Here is a 20,165-nt window from a genome sequence, read left to right on the forward strand (position 1 = left end):
CTTAGCAACAGGGGGATGGATGCCTGAAGGGTGCTCAGGGTTAACCCTCCTGTGAGAAATCCCAGATTTGGGCTCTTTTAAAAACTGGGATTTAGAAAGACAGGAAGAAAGCAGAGCTATTATCAGACCAACACACCCCTTCAGAAAGGACCTGGCAGAAGCTCCCTGTGACCCAGCCACCCCACAGTGTCCCCATCCACCTCCCCAAAGCAGGCACACAACAATTCCCTCCTCTGGAACCACACATGTTCCCAAATGCTGTTCCCCAACATCCCCCCCAGCACGTGGCTCGAAGGTGACACAAAGCAACTCCCCAAAAAACCAGCGGGGCTCCAACACAACAGATGTGCAGATGAGAGCCAGGTATAAAAGCCATTATCTTCCATCAACACAAATGCATTTTTCTTTCCCAAATAACAGCCATTAGCAGCTCCAAGGAGAACAATCCCCACTCCGAAGGAGGACGAGGTTTTTCAGCAGACACAATGCAAAGATTTGGTAGAATTCGCAGGTTCAAAAGCACTAATGTGAAAGATTATTTCGCAATTAACCAAGCAATTTTCTCTCCTCATTGTTCCCGGACCATAAGAGTTTTTAAATGTGAGCAGAAGGATTTATTCATCACAACAATAATAAAAGGAAATATTAAATCAATGAATCTCTTTGCATGCAGCATAAAGCTCTCATTGCTATTAAGCTCAGTAGCATCCTGTCACATAAACCACACGCAGTTTGTGTATTTAAGCACCATCTCCCTCTTTTATTTTTCCCTTCCCTAATTTGTAAGGCATTATCCTTCCATTTGTCCTCTAAACACAACCAGATTCAGAGCACTCAGTTCTTGTTAGTAGCTCTGTGCCCTTGCTCTCTTTATGAGGGGAGATTTATATTTAATTTTGATTTTTAACAACGGCCAGTGAAGGAGGTTATGCTGGGATGACAAGGAAGACCTAAAATAAATAAAAATTTGGGGTAGAATTCACTCCTCCCAAGTCAATGTCCGAGTGAGTACATTTTCATGGGTCTGAAAATGAATGTTGGCTTTTAAAGGTGTCACTTCTTCAGTTTGGCTGAGGAAAAAAAAATAATAAACTCAAATATATGCAAAAGTCAGCGACAACCTTGGGAGCATGGAAGCTCTCACAGTCACGTCAGCCTTGGCTTGTAATTCCTCCTCTGCCATCCCTTGTAATATAAAGTGAGAATTGAGTTTTGAGGTCTTTGCAGTCGACACTAATTCAGTGGGTTCCTCTTTTGTTTCAATAAAAAATTCATCTGGCAAAGTGCAGAAACAGTTACTACTTAGGAATTTATAAGGTGTCAACTGTCCTCACAGGGAGGCACTTAAAGAGCCTAAGCAAAGATTTCCAACCAGCAACAATCTTTAGCTTTAAGCATCAAAATTCACATTAGGCTCCTCAAAAGCAATTCGCATTCTCTGAGTGCTAAATACCTGGCACCTCTTGTTTTTCTCCACTGATAGAAGTACCCAAAAGAGGTGCAGACACCTTCAGCCATCCCCCAGGACTGAAGCTGAGCTGCCACAGATGACTCCACCATGCAAACCTCACCACGATCAAGCCCACTGTTGCTACATCTGTCTTACCATGATGGGGACGCCAATGTCCGGCCACAAGAGATCCTCGGAGGGAAGCTTGGGAGAGTTCCACACCACCACAACTTTGTTTAAGTAGGGGAGCCCATTGAGCCTTTCTAGGGAGTTCATCAACACTTCCTCCCGCTCGTAAGTCAACATCACCACCGTGAACTGCTCCCGCGGGACGTTGCCACCCAAAGCAGCCTGGAACTCCTTCCCAGAGCCACCTGCTCCTCCACCAATTGGTCGAAATCCAGTCCCAGACCCCAAAAATTTTGCTTCTGATGGTAAAACGGGGTCAAAGGGAGTGTAGGGGAAGAGGTGGAAAGGCCCCGGGGCAGAATTCCAATTCCTGTAGATATCCATGGCGGTGAGGGTGAAATTGCGGAGATATTTGGGAGAGGCGTAGGGCGGCTCGGTTTCCACGGGCCCCAAGTCCAGGTCACCATTGTCTGCCATATTGGGGTCTGTACCAGCAGCTTTGCCAGACCGGTGGGGGATCTCCACGGCGGGTTCTTCTCGGATAGGAGCAGCCGGGATTTGGATTCGAGTCCTTATGATAGCTAAGACTGTGCTGAAGACGTTGTCGGAGGTGGAGAAGTAGGTCTCCCACAAGAAGCGGCCCTGCCTCCTCATGGCAAGGAGATCATTGTCAGAAATGCTTCTCAGAAGAAAGTGCACTTCTGTGATACGTGGCTTTGGTATAATTAAGGCTGCCTCGTTCCACCGGATCACATCGTTGTAGGGTAGCTGAACTTGCTCTCCGAGAACCACCGGGATGGCCCCAACTTCCAGAGCCTCAAACAGTCTCATGGTACACCCGGCGGAGATCACTAAATGGGTGTCCCCGGGGGTGATGATCAGTGCAAAAGTAGAAAGCTTCAGTAGCTCTAGTCTGTCGTCCCTTTCTCCACACAGAGCCCACTCAGTGGGCAGACTCGCCTTAGGCTGGTTCTTACATGTGAACTCCACCAGAACAAAGTCCAGCTTGCTGTCCTGAACGGCCTTCAAGGTGGTGATGATCCGGTCGTCGTAGTCGGCCGGGGCGTTGCCTTCGATCTCCTCTTCGAAAGAGCGAACCTCCTGCAAGCTGGAGCGCAGGGACTCGATCTTCTCCCCCTGGAAACTGAACAGGTACTTACGCTTGACCGGCACCTGGGGCGGGATCTCCAGGAAGTTGGGCTCGGACATGGCGTGGACCAGAGGTGACACCACGATGTCAAACCCCGGCCGATACTGGGCGTCGTAAAAGGTGGACTGGGCGATCATGGCGCGCCCCGTGCTGATGTTGTAAATGAAGTTCTGAGTTTCCGACTTCCTCGACAGATTGATGATGAGATGGTTGTGTCCATCAGTCCTCCAATATGGCAAAGAGTGCAACTGTTGCTCTAGTTCAGTAGGTTTTGGCATGACGGGCTCTTGCATTTCCCCCACTAAAATTATATACACGCAAGCAATATTTGCATTTTCAGTAACATAAACATTAGTTCTGACAGTCGCCTCAAAGGCCTGTTTAATTAAAGGGTCTAAGGAACTACCAAAAGGGAAATCATCACTGTTGTAGACATAGACTGGAAAGCCAGACGTCAGCGGGCAGCGTGAGTAGTCAAAGCAGTTGTGCAGCCTGCAGTTCCTGTTGGATTTTGGCAGGGGGAAGGTCGCGTCGTCCTTGTCTGGCAGCAGCCGGATGGGCAAGGAGAGCTTGGGCTGGTTCTGAGCCATCAGCTCTTTGTAGGAATGCTCAGTCTGACTGATGACGTTCTTCAGCTGCAGCAGGTCCTGCTTGGCATTTTCAATGCTCTTCTTGCAAGCCTCGATCTTCAAGTTGAGCTTGGCGATCTCGCTGTTGAGCTCCTGCCGCTTGGCCTCGAGCTGGAGCAGCTCCTCGCTGACCGACTCGCGGATGCGGCACAGGTCCTGCACGTGCTTCACCTCGCACAGCTCGTTGCCGGTGCGGGGGCCGAAGATGCGCTTGCCGGCATCGTCCGCGTCGTCGATGGTGGTCAGGTAGTAGTGGGCAATGAGGGGGAAGAAAACGAGGATGACGAAGAGGGTGAAGCTAAGCCAGGTGAGCCGGATCCGACTGGACCACCTCAACACCCACGGCTGGCCTCCGTTCCCCACTCCCCCATTGCGCAACATCGTATAGCCAGTCATGAGTTCCAAAGTCGCCGCGCGCGCAATCACGTTGGATCAGTAGCCATAACCAAAAGAGTTTTTACAGCGAGTCTCTCGCAGGGAAATGTTATTGTGCCTGCTCAACAAGAAGCCAGTGGAAGGGGAATTTCATCTTCTTGCCGTGCCGGCGGCTCTTCCACAGTCGTTTTGCTGCAGGCGCAACTTCTGATCCCGTCAGACTCGATCATTGACCTTCTCGCCCACCCCCAGCCCACCCTTGGTCCGTGGGCAACCTTTGCTGGAAGTGTCACAGCGTTGTCATGGTGATTCAGAGTCGCAACCGGCAGAAGAAAAACGCAGTGGGACTGAGCCAAACTCTACCACTGCTGCCGACATCCTGCATTACCATCCGATGAATATGCAGAGGCAGCAGCCGTCGTGCAGACGGAGCCAGGAGGGACTCGTAGCACTGTCAGTCTCTCTCATCGCTGCTGGGAGGGTGAAGCTCTGCCATTCCTACAAGAGAACAATCACACAGTCAGGCAACAGAACCAAAACGACCCACCAGTGACATAAGACATGGCTGGATTTAAAAGCAATTGTCCTCTCTCAAAAGAACAACCTCTGGGCTGTCACCTGAGAAGGCGGTGGGATCCATGAGATGCGGACACACAGCTTCCTCCAGGCACTCTGCTCATCAATAGGGCTGTGGAGGGTTGCTCCAGACCACGCAACCTCCTCAGCTCTGGACCTGGATCCCTGTTTTTCCCACCTGCAAGGCCCCCCTCTCCTCACATCCGACCCAGAGGCGCTGACGTACACCCGCTCTCCCTGCCCGCCCTGCTCTGATCCCGGGATGCAGCAGTGCTGGGAATTTGCACTGCATAACTGAGTGTAATCGCCATTGTTCTGCTCTGGTGACTAGAGCTGATGAGGAATTTTTAGATGAAGTGTTTTGCTTTCATTTCCTGCTGGAAAATTTTGATTCATTGCATGAGAAAGTTTAAAGGGAACGTACTTGTGTTGGTTACAATTAACTGGCTGGCTGCTTATGAGGGAATTTCTGGTCAACACTGGAAAAGTTTACACCATACATCAAAGCAAAGATGCTGAAGTTAGGATCTGCTGGAAACCTCTTGGGAGAAATTGCTCCTTGTGAGGGTGGCACAGGGTGCCCAGAGAAGCTGTGGCTGCCCCTGGATCCCTGCAAATGTCCCAGGCCAGGGTGGATGGGGCTTGGAGCAACCTGGGATCATGGAAGGTGTCCTTGCCCATGGAAGGTGTCCCTGCCCATGGCAGGTGGAACTGGATGAGTTTTAAGGTCCCTTCCCACCCAATCCATTCTGTGATTCTATGAAATTCAGCTCTGACTCAGCTCTAGGCCAAGGGATTTAAATCTAGGCCACATCAATATGCTGTCACTAGAAAATCTCCCCTTTTATTGGCATCCTCCAAGGTACTGAAGTTTCTGGGATATTCTTTCACACACTGGACTTCCCACATCACTGATGAATATAGAGCTGGGCTTAGCACCAGCTCCTGCACGGCCTCAAGAGAAGCTCATTCATTTCCGTTTCAATTTTTAATTAGAAGAAAGTCATCCACGCTGGTGACGGTCATTTTTCACTAAATCTATTTAATGCCCTTCTCATCTACTCATCAAGAATTCCCAGAAAGAAGGTGAGGAAGCAAATCTCAGCTGAAAGAGAGATCTGGAAATGGGCCAAAGCAAAAAAGTTCACCTTAAAGCAGCAGAGAAAAGTCAGGAGGAATTTTCAGACTTGTACTCAAGCGCACGTCAGAGAAAATAAAGGGGAATTTTAATTTTAACCATGAAAAATCATCATGAAGAGGGAAAATTTGTGGGGTAATAAAGCACAATCCCCAGGGCTATTGCTACACAGCCATTTGTTGTCACTTACTTAACACCCCATGATTAAATGGGATTTCCATCCCCTGCCACCAACGTGACCCACAACCCAGTTGCACAGCAGAATGAACGCTTAAAACTAAGGCAGATTTTAAATTCATGACATTGGCAAACAGCAGTGGCATAAATCTCAGAAAGCCAGGAGGATAAAGGGGCTAAAAAGTCAGCAAAAGGCTAAATCAGCTTTCTTGGATCTTGGCAGCACATGGCTGTGGGCAGATGGGAGGCTCCAGCTTCTGGGGCTGCTCTGCCCAGCAGCAGGATTTTAGCAGGCACCAACATGCAACCAAAGGCAAAAAAAAAAAAAAAAAAAAAAAAAAGCTTTTTATTTTATTTTTCTTTCTTTCTTTTCCCCCCTTTTCAGGCCTTCTGCAGGAAGTGAAGCTCATGCTGTGTGTGTGTGTGTGTGCCAGGCCCTGCTATTTCAGGTCTCATGGGGGCTGCAAAGATCCTCCAGTTGCCACCAGTTTTCTGCAAACAGCTGGCCAGGAGATGAGCTGCCCTAATAATGCTTTTCCTGAGAGAAATGCCAAAGCACACACTCACTTGAACACCACCAGAATCTAAAAATCAGCTTAACTTCAAGAGACACGTGGGGAAATCAAGCTTTGCTGGGTTTTTTATTTGGGGTGCCATGGGGTAAGTGGGGTCAAACACTGCAGGGTGTTGAGGCAACACAGACATGAGGGATCATAAATGTGGACACATGGACACATTGCTGTGGGCTGGTCACAAAAAACAGCAGCCTCAAAGGTAGGACTGCACCAAAATCTTATTCCTTTGTGGTTACCTTGCCTATTTATAAGCCATAATTGGTAATGAAATGGCAAACTGGACTCCCTAAAATGGCAGCTGGGGTCCTTGAAAAGCCAAATCCATCACACCCCACCTGATCCTCAGCAGCTATTCTGCCAGAGTGGCTCCTCTGCTCCTTCCCTTCCTTGACACAGAACAAAATTCATCCTCCTCACCTCAAAATAAGGGTTGTGAATTAAAAATATCCATGTGCTCAGAAGTCTGAGGTTGCCAATGTGACTCCATTGCTCTCCTGGAAAACACCACAAGGGAAAGACCAGAGCAGGCTGAGGAGAGATTTAAAATGCACCACACGTGGCTTGGGATTAGCTAAAAGTGTGGACTGTCAGTTTGAAATATGTGCTGGTGATAAAATGAGCACTTTAGACACACTCCTGGACTCTTCTTCACTATTAAGACTTTATTCCTCATCAACTCGATCGAGCCTGAGGTTGTCACACGTTGCCATTAGGACTTATAAAAAAAAAAAAGACAAAGTAAAAACCCAATCTGTGGTTTTATCAAGAGAAACTTCAGGGCTGTGTTTAGCAGCCCTGGGGAAAAAGGCTGCTGATTTCCCATCGTTCCCAAAAAGAAATTTGGGAGGAGGAGAAGCAGGATAGATGCTGGGTTTTCCAGCCAACTCATCCCTCTCACTCCCAAGTACTATTTAGTTCTTTAAACTCACCAAGCTCCACGCTGAAAACTCTTGTTGATGTTATAGCACAATGTTGCTGCCTGATGGAGCTGATTACACACACACAGAAAGAGGCAGGAAGAGCTCTGAGGGGATCAGGAGATCAATAATTACCAGAGCCTCTTCCCAAATGCCAACCTGACTGAATCCTCAGGCACCACAGGTTTGCACACTGTAGCCCTTTCTCCCACGAAACTCAGCTGCTCAGAGCACATTGTCAAAGCCTGGGCTGCATTCCCAACTTTCCTCAGCTCCACAGCAGGCACTCCCTGTGCCACTGGAGTTATGGGAATTACCTGAGGTTCTCCCTCTTTGTGCATTTCTAGAAATAACCCAGCTGGTCTGATCTGTGAGTGTTTGTGGAGCCATTACTCTGCCAATGTTCAAAGACTTGAGCACACCTACTCCTCCCTGCTTACACCTCTGTTATCCAGCTTGCTATAGAATTAGGGAAATGCTGCTCCTTTCTCAGCATATTTGTGAACAGAGCCTGGAAAATTTGAAACTCATGGTCCTTCAGAGCTCAGCAGAGCAAAGCACAACCACGAGGCAGAACATGGTGGCACAGACTGCACTGTGGGGAGGAAAATCCACAGGGATCCTCCTGCACCCGCTAAATCAGAGTTCCCAAACTCTCTCTGTGTGCACCCATACTCATCCTGACTCTCTTTCCTTAAGGAATGAGGGGTCTACAGTGTTATCATCCACAGAGTTCTGCTGCTCTCCATGGAGAACAAACACCTCTGCCACGTCAGCTCCCTCCTGGCAAACAGACGAGCACCTCAGGGAGAGTGGAAGTGGCTCCCATGCTTTATCTGAGCTTGGAGAGACACCTTCTACTGCCAAGTCTCTCTTTCATCAGCATTAGGAATGGAATCAAAGAGAGGAAATAAAAATACAGCATATTCTCCCCTTGAGAACAGGCTGTAGTGGAAGAAAACAAACTCCAAACAACCCTTCAGCAATGGCAACTTTCTATCTCCTAATGCTCTCAAAGGGAAGGATTACATCCCAAATCTCCCAATCCCTTTGGGAACAGGAGCAGTTGAACAAGGAGAATAAATCTATCAGGTGTGTGCTTTAAGGTACAGTTGGTTGGGAGCAGATCCATCAAAGGAGCAGATGGAAAATTCACTCTGAAATTGCATGCAGCAGTCTTAGGGATCATCCTGAGGGATTTGTACCATCTCCAGAGCTCACAGGTGCAGAGCAATTCCCCCAGGCTGAGATCAATGCACAGGTAAAAGGCCCTGTAACCTGGAAATTCCAGGGATAAAGTGCATCCCTGCCTTCAGGGAGTTTTATCCAAACCAAGGAACATTCTGCATGTTTGCAGCTCCATGCAAAACCAAACCTGCTCCCAGCCCTGCTCCTCAACCACATGGGCATGTGGGGGATAAAGGGATCCTGGAAAAATGCTCCAAGAGCCTCTCCATGTGCTCATCCTGGAAAAGTGGGAAACCAGATGTGCTGAAGAATGCGGTGGTTTTAGAAGTGGCATTTGAGGAACTCTGAGTTTTCCACCCCAAGTTCTTGAGGAAGAAGGGCACTCCTGTCACCACAGCACACAAGTGATGTTCTCCTCTGTCTCCCAGCTGCAGGGAATGATGAGGGGAAAAAGCAGGAAGAGCCAACAGATCAACACCTGGCTTTGAGCAGGTGGAATTTTGGGACTTTGGATCATGGATTGGTTTACACCACACCAGGTCTGGTGGCAACAGACAGGGTTTAGCTGTTTCAAAGGGAGACAAGGATCATCCTGGAGGAGTTAGGAGAGCTCAGGGGAAGAGCTTTAAATAGGATTTGAAGGGGGATATGAGGCCAACAGATATCCAAAACTCACTGGACAGTGCCCAGGTTCAGAGACATCCCGAGGTCCCTTCCCACCTAAATGATTGTATGGCTCTGTGTCCACGCTCCCAGGTGGCAGCAATGCAGAAATGTGAGGAGAAACCTGGAGTTAAGATGTCCTGGGCCTGTCCCCAGCTCTGACACCACCTCTCTCCAGCACCCAGAGGAAATCAGGCAACTCCACCTCTGTCTCCACAAAGCAAAGGTGACCCCAAACACTTCAAGGCAGACAAGTGAAGAACTGAGTCTGGCTCCCAGCTTTGTGTTCTCATCTGGGCATTGGGACAAGGTCATGCCCCAGGAGATGCTCAGTGTTGAGAAAACACAGAAACCTCTCCCCCAGGTGCTCACAGGTGCCTGAGCTCTGCCCTCTGCCAAAGGCTGTCCCCGCTCCTCAGCCTGAGTGCTTCACAAACACTCATTAATTCTGATGAAATCCTGGAGACAGCAAAACCACATCCTGGTTTTAGTGAGCAGGTAATGGAGGTGTGGAGAAGCAACTTGCCCAAGGTCACTTGGGAAGCTGAGCCAGCTTGGGATTCACTGCACATCTCCTCGTCCTGTCAGCAAGATCATCCATCTTCCCAGCCTGCCTTCTTCCAGTGGATTCCTTCTCCAGTGCCTTTCTGCTTTTTGCATAATGCATTGTGAAATCTACTTTACATATAGAGCTTTTAGCTCTTAAATTTATTATTTAGTGTTGTTTTCTGGTAATAAAGCAGTCACAGTGCTTTATTTATTCTTCCAGGCTGTACACAAGCACTTCTCTGCTCAAAGGAACATCCAGCTTAGGAGCAAATCCTTCTGTATCCTGTGGGATGGAGGGGCAAAAAATCCTGGATGCAAAGTTCACCCCTCTCCTCTCCAAAGCTCAGAGCAAAGGACCACAGGGCAGAGTTTTCCAAGAAAGCTGGAAAATCCCTACAAGCACCGTGGCTGATGTTGCAGTGCTCACCACATGCCCGCTTACAAAGTGCTGAAGATATTTTGGGACGTGGGAAGCAAACCAAGGATGCTCCAGGATGCAGTGGCACAAGCTTTTACTCGCTTCTAAAAGGGATAAATTAGGTGTGGGAGGAAGCAAAGCCTCTCTTTGCTTTTACCTTGAAGTAATTAATGAACAAGAATTCTCTTGAGGTTAAACCACAGCCAAGAGCTGGGCGCTCCCCATCACATGAGAGAAGCATGAGGAGGTCAACTCCAGGCAGGAAGAGAGAGCTGGTTTCCCAAACACTAACTCCATGAGACAGCTAAAATCCTTGGTATTCCTTGTGGTTTCCAGCCCTAGATAGCTCAGGCATGTTATTTTCCCCAAGGCAAAACCACAAGGCTCTCTCCCCTCCCTAAAACGCCCTCGTTGCTGCTGCCACAGCAGGAAATAACCACGAGGCAGGTTCAGGCTCCTGCTCTCTGACAGAAGCTTCAGGTCATCATTAAGCACAAATTTAAAAGTTTCATTGTCCTGGGGAAGTTACAAGGAAAAGGAAATACTGCTTGAAAAGTACAGAAGCACCCAGAGAGTTTAACAGCATCTCACTCAGCAGGGTGGGTCTCTATGGACAATAATCCAGCTGTGTGGGGTTTATGGAAAGTTTGCCCCTTTCCTGCTCACAGGGAATAAAGTTCTGGAGACTCAGCACCTCCACTGAGAGGCCTCTAACAAACATGAAATCACAGAGATGGTTTCTTGTGCACCTCAGGGGGCAGGGAGGCAGCCCAGCACTGAGTCCTCACAACCCAGGGACACTGGGAAGTTCACATCCAGGGAAAGCCCTGGATGTGAACCTGGGAGAAACCTGGGAGCCCTGGCTGCTACATCTGAGCAAGGTTCAGTGACATTCATCAGTGCCACCTGGCCAAATTACCCAGCTCCAAATGCACCTTCCCTCCCTGAAGCAGCTCCTTCACCTGCTGCCATGTTATCCCTGCTGCTGTGTCCAGCTCCAGCTCCTCCCTCCTCTCTTGGCTGCATGGGGTGGGCACCCACCCATGGCCTCAAGCTGAGGGTCTTCTGCACTTTCTGGAGATGCTTCATCACCACCTAAATAGGAGCTGTTCTGTTCCAGACAGCCTGATCAACCACATCAGAAAAATTAAATCACCTGATGTGTTGGATCACCCATATTTACACAGCAGGTGGGGTTTTATCCCACACAGTTTATGGCAAAGCAAACTGGAAATTCAAATCCCAGAATAGTTTGGCTGGGAAGGAACCTGAAAGATCATCCCACTCCACCCCCTGCCATGGGCAGGGACACCTTCCACTATCTCAGGTTGATCCAAACCCCAGCCAGCCTGGCCTTGGACACTTCCAGGGATCCAGGCGCAGCCACAGCTTCTCTGGCCACCTGTGCCAGGGCCTCACCACCCTCACAGCCAGGAATTCCTTCCCAAATCCCATCCATTCCTGCCCTCTGGCAGTGGGAAGCCATTCCCTATGTCCTGTCCCTCCATCCCTTGTCCCCAGTCCCTCTCCAGCTCTCCTGGAGCCCCTTTAGGCGCTGGAAGGGGCTCTGAGCTCTTCCTGGATCCTTCCCTTCTCCAGGTGAGCACCCCCAGCTCTCCCAGCCTGGCCCCAGAGCAGAGGGGCTCCAGCCCTTGGAGTATCTCTATATATCTCCATTACTGCCTCCTGAGCAAAGTTGAACCAGGGCTTGGAGCAACCTGGGACAGAGGAAGGTGTCCCCTCTGTCCATGGCAGGCAATAGAACAAGATGGGCTTTAAGGTCCTTCCCATCCAAACCATTCTGGGATTCTATAAAACCTAACCAAGGTCCCTGAAGGACACTCCACTCCACAGGTCTTGTAGATGTGGACGTGGCCAAAAACTTCAAAGCACCCTGAGAAGACAGAACACAGCACATGAGGTTTATGTGTGCCCCTAAAGAAGTCATCAGCCAGCAGCAGAGTGGATGACAGGAGATTAGCAGGAGCACACCCCATAGTAATTAAATTCCTACAAAGCGCCGCCACCGCTTGGACTTGGGATGCTGGATCACGGATCACTCAACACACACTGTGCTCTGCCTTGTCACTTGTGCCCAGTGCTTCCCTTCCAAGAGACCAGGAAGAAACACAACCAAAAAACCTCTTCTCAGGCTGTTCCTGGCTGGAGAAGACCAACACAGCCAGTCCATTTCTGCCTCCTGAGCAAAGTAGAACCAGGGCTTGGAGCAACCTGGGACAGTGGAAGGTTTTCCCTGTCCATGGCAGGCAATAGAACAAGATGAGCTTTAGGGTCCTTCCCATCCAAACCTGGGACAGTGGAAGGTTTTCCCTGTCCATGGCAGGCAATAGAACAAGATGAGCTTTAAGGTCCTTCCCATCCAAACCTGGGACAGTGGAAGATGTTCCCAGTCCATGGGAGGGAATAGAACAAGATGGGCTTTAAGGTCCTTCCCACCCAAACCATTCTGGGATTCTGTAAAACCTAACCAAGGTCCCTGCAGGACACTCCACTCCACAGGACTTGCAGATGTGGCAAAAAGCTTCAAAACACTCTGAGAAGACACCCAGAAGTCATCAGCCAGCAGCAGAGTGGATGATAGGAGATTAGCAGCAGCACAGCCCATGGTAATTAAATTCCTACAAAGCGCCGCCACCGCTTGGATTTGGGATGTTGGATCACGGATCATTCGACACACACTGTGCTCTGCCTTGTGCTTCCCTTCCAAGAGATCAGGAAGAAACACAACCAAAAAACTTCTTCTCAAGCTGTTCCTGGCTGGAGAGGACCAACATAGCCAGTCCTTGGAAAAGGCAGGAGGGGACATGGCAAACCATGTGCATCCAGCGTGGAGACTGCTCCTACTAAGAGAGGAAGGTAGAAAATATCCAGAAGATGCTGCAGGGCAGATGTAGCAATAACAGCAGTTAGGAAGGGCAAAGTAACACTGTTCTGTTTATTGGAAGGCTAAGAGAGAGGTCAGGCAAGGAGGGATCCAAGGAACCTGACCAGAACTGGAGGTGAAGGAAGGAATTAACTTTTCAGCTGCACAAGGTGTCTTCAATCACCGAGCAAGATGAGATGGGTTTTGGAAAGCCACGGGTTATAAAAGTTAAGCTGAGGGTTAGATGGAGCCTGCAGAGAAAGAAATTGATCAATTTAAGACCTACTCACCAAATATTCGATAATGCAGCATCGACCAAAGGAGGTCTCTGCTCTGGAGCAGCACCCTCCTGCCCCAGGCCTGTGCTTGTGCTTCACATCTCTGTGGTGGCCACTTCTGGGAAATGCCTTAGGATCCACCCAAGTCAGAGGTGATTCTGCCAGCTTCCAGGTCTGGGAACTCAGGGATATTAGGAAGAATACAGCAGGACTCTCAGTTTAAGGGCTGCAAACTTAATGAGCAAACACAGCACTTCTTTTGACCTCAAAAGTTACTTTTTAGGATAAAAGAGAGGTCTTAAAATAAAAAAAAAAAGCACAATGAAATGCTTTAACCAATGGCACTACTGCATGGAGCCTCTTCCTTAGCATCCCAGAGCAGATGTGCTGCACTCAAAATGTCTTTGTCTATTAAAACTGTGTCAGCTTCAGAGACTCCAAAACTCCCTGTGGCATAAACAGAATTTCTAATGAACAGCTGCAGGATACAGGAGTGGCCACACAAAATGCAGCTGCTGAGATCGTTTTCTTTGCCCCCCTCTCTCACCAGCTTTTCCCTGCTGTCCAAATCCCACTTCCACCCATTTGGGTCTCTCCTGTCCTCCTTCTCTCCCAGCCCTGCTGCCTCACTGTTCCTTCTGCACCCTCCACACATCTCCTGATCCAAAAGAACCCTTGACCTCTCTCCTGCTGGAGTTTTGCTGCTGCTTTCCCTGCTTGCACCGAGGAAGTGCAAAAGGGACAAATTAAGGAGAAAAAAGTTATCAAAAAACCAAAGCCTGTAATTCCAGAGAACAAGAGCAATCCTCAGGGAAGGATTTATCTTGAGTGAATTGAAACTCACTAATAGATTTTTTAGCACCCACGCTGCCTTCCAGGCCAAGGCACCAAAGCATGGCTCCTTGTGTGAGCAGGGGGAGCACTTTTAAAATGCCTTTGAAACCCAAAACTTGTCAGGCTTAAAGCCTGGTCCAAATGCACTTCACAGCTGCTCTCCTGAATTTAATAGTGTCCTCTTAGCTGGATAAAGAGCTGGAATGATTATTTAGTCAAGTGCCTGTAATGGCCCTGCAATGCTCTGCATGGTATTTTGAGAAAAATATTTGTGGTGACAACGTGCCCCTGTGAGTCCTGGGAACAGCAGCACAAATGAAGCTGAATTCTTACTGTTTGATGCCTTCAGTTTTCCATGAGGTTCTCCAGTACTCCATAAAGAGCCTCAGTTCCCTATTTCCAGAACATTTAGACAGAGTTACTGCTTTGGTGAACTCCATCCCTCAAATCTGAGTGCAAACAGTTGATGGATTCAACAGTTATTGAAAGAGTAACAGGAAAGAGCAGATGCCAAAGTCCTGTTTTATTAGAACCCTCTGACAACATTAAAGAGCATCCAATGCTAAGCAATGTGTCTTTTGAAGGAAATTTTTATTAACTGGTGTTGAATATGAAAGCCAATTAATACCTCATGGCTTTGAGACAATCTGTCTGCTGCAATCACAGCAAGCCCAAATGCTCCAGCCACGAGTGGTGAGACTGCTGCTGTCACTGAGCACCTCAAAGCAGCCAAGTTTTTGCAGAGTTAGTGGTTTAACAGCTCCCCTGGACTGGCAGCAGGATTTTCAGGACAGAGCTTGTTCGTAGGGCTTTGAATAGTTCACATCACAAAGGTGATTCCATGGCCAGGAGGGGAAATTCCCAGAGGAACCATGGATATTGTGGGTACAGCCTGCACTGCAGAGAGCACTCACAGAACCCTCACCATGCAGTCCCTCCATTCCATGGAGGGGAAATTCCCAGAGGAACCATGGATATTGTGGGTACAGCCTGCACTGCAGAGAGCACTCACAGAACCCTCACCATGCAGTCCCTCCATTCCATGGAGGGGAAATTCCCAGAGGAACCATGGATATTGTGGGTACAGCCTGCACTGCAGAGAGCACTCACAGAACCCTCACCATGCAGTCCCTCCATTCCATGGAAGGGAAATTCCCAGAGGAACCATGGATATTGTGGATACAGCCTGCACTGCAGAGAGCACTCACAGAACCCTCACTATGCAGTCCCTCCTGCCTGCCCACGGCACAGCGTGGAGGAAACCCAAATGTCAGCAGAGAGGGCACATTTGGGAAGGCTGGAGCTCCTCTGGCTCCCAAATCCCCCAGGCAGGAATCTCCAACACACAGCAGCTATTTTTGGAGGGAAGAGGGGCCAAATGTCCTCAGAGCAGCTCGAAAAATGGGCCAGAGTGCCAGCCCAAGGCTCATGCAGATGAAGGAACTGCTTCCAACACAAGCTGCTGTCTCCCAGCCATCATCCCAAAGATCAGACTGGTTCCAACTCACAGAACTGGTTCCAGCTCACTTCAGGGACCGTTTGGAAAATAGATGGTGAGAGGTGCTAATGGATGAGCAACCCACAAACGCCTCTTCTGGCCATTCCCAGCAGTTATTCTGGACAGAAGAGCCAGCCCCAGCATCTCAAGCTGTGCCATCTTACTCTCATCTCAGTGCCGGAGCCACGAATGGTTCTGATTGCATAAAATTTCCCTGAGGGACAGCAGAGCTCTCTCCCTTTCAGCCTCACACCATCCCAGGCTGGACAGGGTGAGTTTTCTACTGCCACCCACTGCACAAAGGCTGCTGGTGGCCAGAGGAAACACCTGATGGCCAGCCAGGAAAAGGGGAGCCATTCCCAGGGGCTGGGGAAGCTGCTGGCAAACACAGCTCCACTGTGAACGTGCCACAGGGATGGACAGGAAGGCATCAGCCTGGAACAAAGTCATTGAGATGGGCACAAAATTCACAACTCAATTTGGCCTCTGCAGAGAATAAAAAAAATATATATATTAAGGAAGCACTAGGATGGCTGTGTTAGATCAAGCCAATGATCCATTCACTTCAGCCCCTCACTCCTCATTTCCAGCCTCTTTGGTGTACATTAACCATAAATCATAGTTATGGAACAGTTTATTCAGGACAATTTGCCCCAAATCATTCACAAATAGGAGTTGTAGGAGCCCTTGAAGAACAACAGCTGTCCACCAAAATATCTTTTTTTTTTTTTTAAGCAATCACAGACATTAACAATAGTACAGAGTCTGAATGTAAAAAAAATAGGGGGAAGGGAAGGTTTGGGAAGGGAAGGTTTGGGAAGGTTTGGGAAGGTTCGGGAAGGTTTGGGAAGGGAAGGTTTGGAAGGGAAGGTTTGGAAGGGAAGGGAAGGGAAGGGAAGGGAAGGGAAGGGAAGGGAAGGGAAGGGAAGGGAAGGGAAGGGAAGGGAAGGGAAGGGAAGGGAAGGGAAGGGAAGGGAAGGGAAGGGAAGGGAAGGGAAGGGAAGGGAGGGAAGGGAAGGGAAGGGAAGGGAAGGGAAGGGAAGGGAAGGGAAGGGAAGGGAAGGGAAGGGAAGGGAAGGGAAGGGAAGGGAAGGGAAGGGAAGGGAAGGGAAGGGAAGGGAAGGGAAGGGAAGGGAAGGGAAGGGAAGGGAGGAAGGGAAGGGAAGGGAAGGGAAGGGAAGGGAAGGGAAGGGAAGGGAAGGGAAGGGAAGGGAAGGGAAGGGAAGGGAAGGGAAGGGAAGGGAAGGGAAGGGAAGGGAAGGGAAGGGAAGGGAAGGGAAGGGAAGGGAAGGGAAGGGGAAAACACACCAAGTACTCAGTTTCACAGCTTCCTGCAGCAGCAACTTCCACAGATGAGCTCTGCAAGCAGCCCAGAGAAACTGTGTCTGCCCCTGGATCCCTGGAAGTGTCCAAGGCCAGGTTGGAGAGGGCTTGGAGCACCCTGGGATAGTGGGAAATGTCCCTGCCCATGGCAGGCAGGTGGAATGGGATGAGCTTTAAGGTTCTTTCCCATCCAAACCATTCTGTGATTTTAAGGGATTTCCTTTCACCAGCTTCAAGCCCAACCCCTCCTAATTCAGTCCCTGCTCCCTTCTCCAGCATTACACACATCCACAGGGATGTGGAATGACAGGACTCACACCCAAACCACAGCAGATCCAAAGGCACAACAGTCCCAAAGCCACCACGGGAGCAAGAAGTGCCACCTTACCTTCTCCAAGCTGCCTGACATCCCACCACATGCTCCTCTCTGCACCAGGCAGCACAAATCTTTTCAATCCTGGCAGCCAGCAGAGTTGGCATGGAAGCAGAAATATAAGGATCCTACTGCCAAGGGATAATTCCAGCACAAATCTGCACTTCTGCTATTGTCTCCCCCTTCCTGATGGACACCCTGGCTCTCCAGATCACTCCTTTTGTGGAGCAGCCCTCCCTCTCTTTTATCCAGCGTCCTCTCTAACATCTTTGTTCTGTTCCCATTCCACTCATTTCCCAAATTTGTGCCTAGTTTTCTTTTTATTTTTTTTTAATTGCTCTCAATATGTCACTCTATATTAGTCAACAGCAGATTTATTTAAACGTGTCAATGCTGTTGCTTAGCAGATCTGACTGTGCTTTACCATTTCAGCCTCCTTCAGAGTCACATGTTTCCCTTCCCAGAGCTCCCCAGCATGTTTGGATCACCAGGAAGTTTGAAGAAAACAAAAATAAGTCTGATTCTAAAGGCAGGCCACTGGCCTGCCTGGGAAAACTTCAGGAAAACAAAAAACCACCTCGAAAAACAACCAAGAAGAGGAATTCTGCCCCAAAACCCACATGGTTTTATTTCTCTGTTAGGAAGCAGCACCAGGTGCTGGTTTTCTTCCATTTTCTACCTTTTACCCGTGAGTTTCAATAGGAATAATCAAGTAAATGATCATCCAGAGCTTTGGAAAGGGTCTGATACAGAGCCAGTATCAGCTTTCCCCTGCAGCAGCTAATTTTAGGAAATGGCCTTCATCCACTCTATAAAAGGCTGGGAACACCCAGGTGAGAGCATGTTCTGACCTTTGAAATTAGATTTGGGTCTTTGCTGAGGCCGAGAGAGAAGATAATGTGCAGCTAAATCCTCCACAGGAGGTTTTCAGCTCAGGCTTTCCAAGCTCCCCACAGTGATGGTGTTGATTTGGCCACTGCCCCCAGATTCCAACTTGCACGTTCACAGCTGAGTGACTGGAAAGCCCCAGTGGCTCCAAGCAGCAGCAGCTCCACACATAAACTGTGGCACAGCTGTCCCAAAATGCTGATGGAATCATGGAATCACAGAATCACCAAGGTTGGAAAAGCCCTCTGAGATCACTGAGTCCAAACTCATAACCCAGTGCTGCCAAGCCCACCTTAAACATGACAAAATTATGAAAAGGACTAAGCAAAACCAAGGAAACTTCACCTTTCTGCAATCCACTGAAGCAGAACAATCCCAAACTCCCAAGAGCACCCCAAAACCTGCTGTGTGGCCACCAGCAGATGCCAAATCTGCACATTCATCCAGGGCTCTGACTGTGAGATCACCTCCATGGCTTGGCTCCACTCCAGGTGCATTTCCCACATTGCCCCTAAGCCAACCTCATCTTCTGCCCCAAAATCTGCAGCTCAACCACCACCCTGCATCTCTCCCATCCAGGCTGGTTTAGAATTCCAGAATCCCAGAGTGGTTTGGGCTGGAAGAGACTTTAAGGCTCATCTCCTTCCAGCAGGGATGCCACTCCCTAGATCAGGTTGCTCAGGGCCCCATCCAACCTGGCCTAGGGGGAATTAAATCCCAGAATCTGATGCCATCAACACCATCTCCAGCAGCTGCTAATTCCACATTCAGAGTGCAGATCACATCCAAGAAACCGAGTTCACAACCTTGGGAACCAACACCACAACCTGAGACAGCCCAGCTGAAGACAAATCCCACAGCAGGACCTGCCAGAACGGCGGCTGATGGGTTTCCAAAAATAACCCAGCCCCCTTTCCATGGTGCCTGATGGCCATTTACTTACAGCCACCTAAAAATAGCCCTTCCCTTTCGGATCGATGACGGGAGCTGACAGAAGTGAAAGGAGCTCATCACTCCACAAACACAGGGCTAAAGGAGATAAAATACTTTGGAAATGCAGCATAGGGAACAATCCCGCTCTGGCCCCGAGACAGCCAGCTGGATGGGCTTAATGATTCTTCTCCAGCACCAGCTGTGACTGAATTTATTTCCATTTGGTGTGATTAAAAAGAAAGAGACAGATAAAAGGGAGAACAAAAAGTCCAAGATTTCAAAAGACACTAAAAATAAAATAGTTTGTGTGCGCTTGGCACCCTACCTTGACAATTTTTATATGTGTCAGCCAAGCTCAATAACCCAAAAGGAAGGCACGAGTCATTTATAGGTGGGGAAACAAAGTCATGGAAATGTTAAAATACCAATTCAATCATCAATAAAATCAACAGCAGGAACAGGTTTAAAGGGCAGGCGTTCCTGAGGCACCTGCCTATATCCATGCCCTAAGATCCCTGTGCATTTACTCTTCCTGGAGCCATTTCAATTGTCTCCATTGCCTGGCAAGTGCAGATGGATGCTGAGGAGTTCAGTGGCTCCTCACCACGAGTTCCAGCCCATTTAGCTGATCAAAGGCTTTGCTCAGCCCGTTGGCACCTGGCAGGGAAAAGGCACTTCCTCAAAATCCCAACATCCAAGTTTAGCGGCAGGAGGCCTGAAATGAATCCCTTTATTTAAACATTAACACCTTTTTAAGTGTCTCTAAGCAATTGTGAGGGCTTTTTTAGAGAAGGCAAGGAAAGCTCTCGTGAGCAGCCAAGTCAAGAGGACGCCAGGGTTACCTGCACTCATTTTCTGAGTATTAATTTTGGCAGCACAAACTCACCCTGCAGAGGGTTTGTACCTGGAATAAAGAGGACAGCAACACCTTGCTGCCAGCTGAAGGCTGTGGGCAGGGATGGATGCAGCAAATCCTCCTGGAATCCATTCCCATGGCCATGAAGGGTAGGAAGATGTGCTGTGGGCAAACTGAGCCTCATTGATTTGTCTTCTGAAACCACCCTTGGCAGATGCTGATTAGCCTGACAGCAGCAAGGTTTCTGATGTAGCCTCCTGTGTGGATATTCAGGAGGAAAACCAATGACTGGGAGAGGAGCCTGGAGAGCTGGTGGATCCTCCAGCCCAGCACAGTCCAACCTCAACTGGACAAAGCCCTGAGC

At 49.0% G+C, this 20,165-nt stretch overlaps 1 protein-coding gene across 7 annotated transcripts in view; it reads right to left on the reverse strand.

The window, feature by feature from the left end:
• Positions 1 to 20,165, reverse strand: part of EXTL3 (exostosin like glycosyltransferase 3) — a 139,853-nt gene that overhangs the window by 26,418 nt on the left and 93,270 nt on the right. For all 7 annotated transcript variants that reach the window (XM_050973194.1, XM_050973192.1, XM_018923174.3 and 4 more), the window contains one exon: positions 1,607 to 4,231. In XM_050973194.1, coding sequence (XP_050829151.1) covers positions 1,607 to 3,754 — 2,148 coding nt within the window. In that variant the 5' untranslated portion in view covers positions 3,755 to 4,231. The remainder of the gene's footprint in view (positions 1 to 1,606; positions 4,232 to 20,165) is intronic.

Source organism: Serinus canaria, chromosome 3, assembly GCF_022539315.1.
Source record: "Serinus canaria isolate serCan28SL12 chromosome 3, serCan2020, whole genome shotgun sequence".
NCBI lineage: Eukaryota > Metazoa > Chordata > Aves > Passeriformes > Fringillidae > Serinus > Serinus canaria.